General features: G+C 69.4%; 1 protein-coding gene across 1 annotated transcript in view; it reads right to left on the bottom strand.

The window, feature by feature from the left end:
• Nucleotides 1-1,334, bottom strand: part of CELSR2 (cadherin, EGF LAG seven-pass G-type receptor 2) — a gene marked incomplete at its 3' end in the record, with an annotated part of 23,724 nt that overhangs the window by 4,342 nt on the left and 18,048 nt on the right. Inside the window, exons 22-24 of the mRNA XM_010584768.1 lie at nucleotides 1,107-1,281; nucleotides 335-447; nucleotides 176-252 (exon numbers count right to left, since the gene is read on the bottom strand). Of these exons, the coding sequence (XP_010583070.1) occupies nucleotides 176-252; nucleotides 335-447; nucleotides 1,107-1,281 (365 nt within the window). The remainder of the gene's footprint in view (nucleotides 1-175; nucleotides 253-334; nucleotides 448-1,106; nucleotides 1,282-1,334) is intronic.

Raw genomic sequence — 1,334 nt, 5'->3', positions numbered from 1 at the left:
CCCTGCCACCCGTGGGTGCCCCACACCCTTCATGTGTCCCTGCCACCCACATGCACCCTGTGTGCCCCTGTCACCCATGGGCACCTCAGCACCCAGTACCCCCTGCCACCCAGGGGTGTCCCCACACCCCATGGCTCCTGCCACCCACGGGTGCCCCCCCACCCGGGTGACTCACGCCGTGCCCTTCTTCTCGAAGCCCTGCGGGGTGGCGCAGGTGGCCCTGGCCGCCAGCACGAGGAAGAAGATGCTGACCTGTGGGTGCAGAGGGGTGAGCGGGTGGGGCGCGGGCACCCATGGGGGACCTGGGCACCCCCCCCAGCCCCCCCATACGCACGGCCACGGCGCAGGCGATGGGCCCCGCCAGGCTCCAGACCAGGCTGTCGTGGATGGAGAGCCAGCAGAAGTCGGGGTTGCCGTAGCCCTCGGGGTCCAGCCCCACCGCCAGCCCTGCCCCCACAGGCACGGCTCAGGGGCGGGGCCACGCCGGGGGGGGCGGGGCTAACCGCCAAGGGGCGGGGTTAAGAGAGGAGGGGCGGGGCTAAGGCGGGGTGGGGCATGGGATAGCATGAGGATAGCGCAGGGCTGGGGAGGTGGCTATGCTCTTGGGGGCGGGGCTATGCTGGGTGAGGGCGGGACTATGGCCCTGGGGGGTGTGTCTAACATCTTGGAGGCGGGGCTATCATGGAGGAGGGTGGGGCTATGGACCTGGGGGTGTGTCCAAGAGGCTGGAGAGGGCTATGCTCTTGGGGGTGGGGCTATGGTGGCTGTGGGCGGGCTGACCTCTTAGGGGCGTGGCTATGTTTTGGGGCGGGGCTATGCTATTGGGGCGGGGCTATGCTATTGGGGCGGGGCTATATGCTCTGGGACAGGGCTATGCTGTTGGGGGCGGGGCTATGCATGGAAATGGCACCCCACCCTGCACCAGGCTGATGGGGGAAGTGGTTTAGGGGGTGGGGCCAAACCCTAGAAGGGGGTGGGGACACCCAGAGGGTGTTGACCCAGGTGGAGGTGGGTGCCCAGTGGTGGGGGTTCCATGGGGCAGGGCTAGGGCCAGGGGGCGAGGTTAGGGCCAGGGGGCGGAGCCCGGCTCTGTGGGCGTGCCCTACCGGTGATGAAGGCGGGCAGCCCCCAGCCCAGGACATGGTAGAAGCGCATGGGCCCACGGTCGACGTGGCGGGGCTCGCTGCGGCGCCGGTAGAGGTGCAGCCCCTCCAACAGCGCCCAGCCCACCGCGCTCATGTAGAGGAACTGCAGCAGGATGGCCACCACCGTGCACGCCAGCTGTGCCCCACATGTTACTGCCCCGCCCCCTGGACACACCCATCTCGCCCACA

Source organism: Haliaeetus leucocephalus, unplaced genomic scaffold, assembly GCF_000737465.1.
Source record: "Haliaeetus leucocephalus isolate CR32 unplaced genomic scaffold, Haliaeetus_leucocephalus-4.0 Scaffold1000, whole genome shotgun sequence".
Taxonomy (NCBI): Eukaryota; Metazoa; Chordata; class Aves; order Accipitriformes; family Accipitridae; genus Haliaeetus; species Haliaeetus leucocephalus.
Note: the sequence above shows the minus strand (reverse complement) of the source record. Positions and strands in the feature narration are given on the sequence as shown.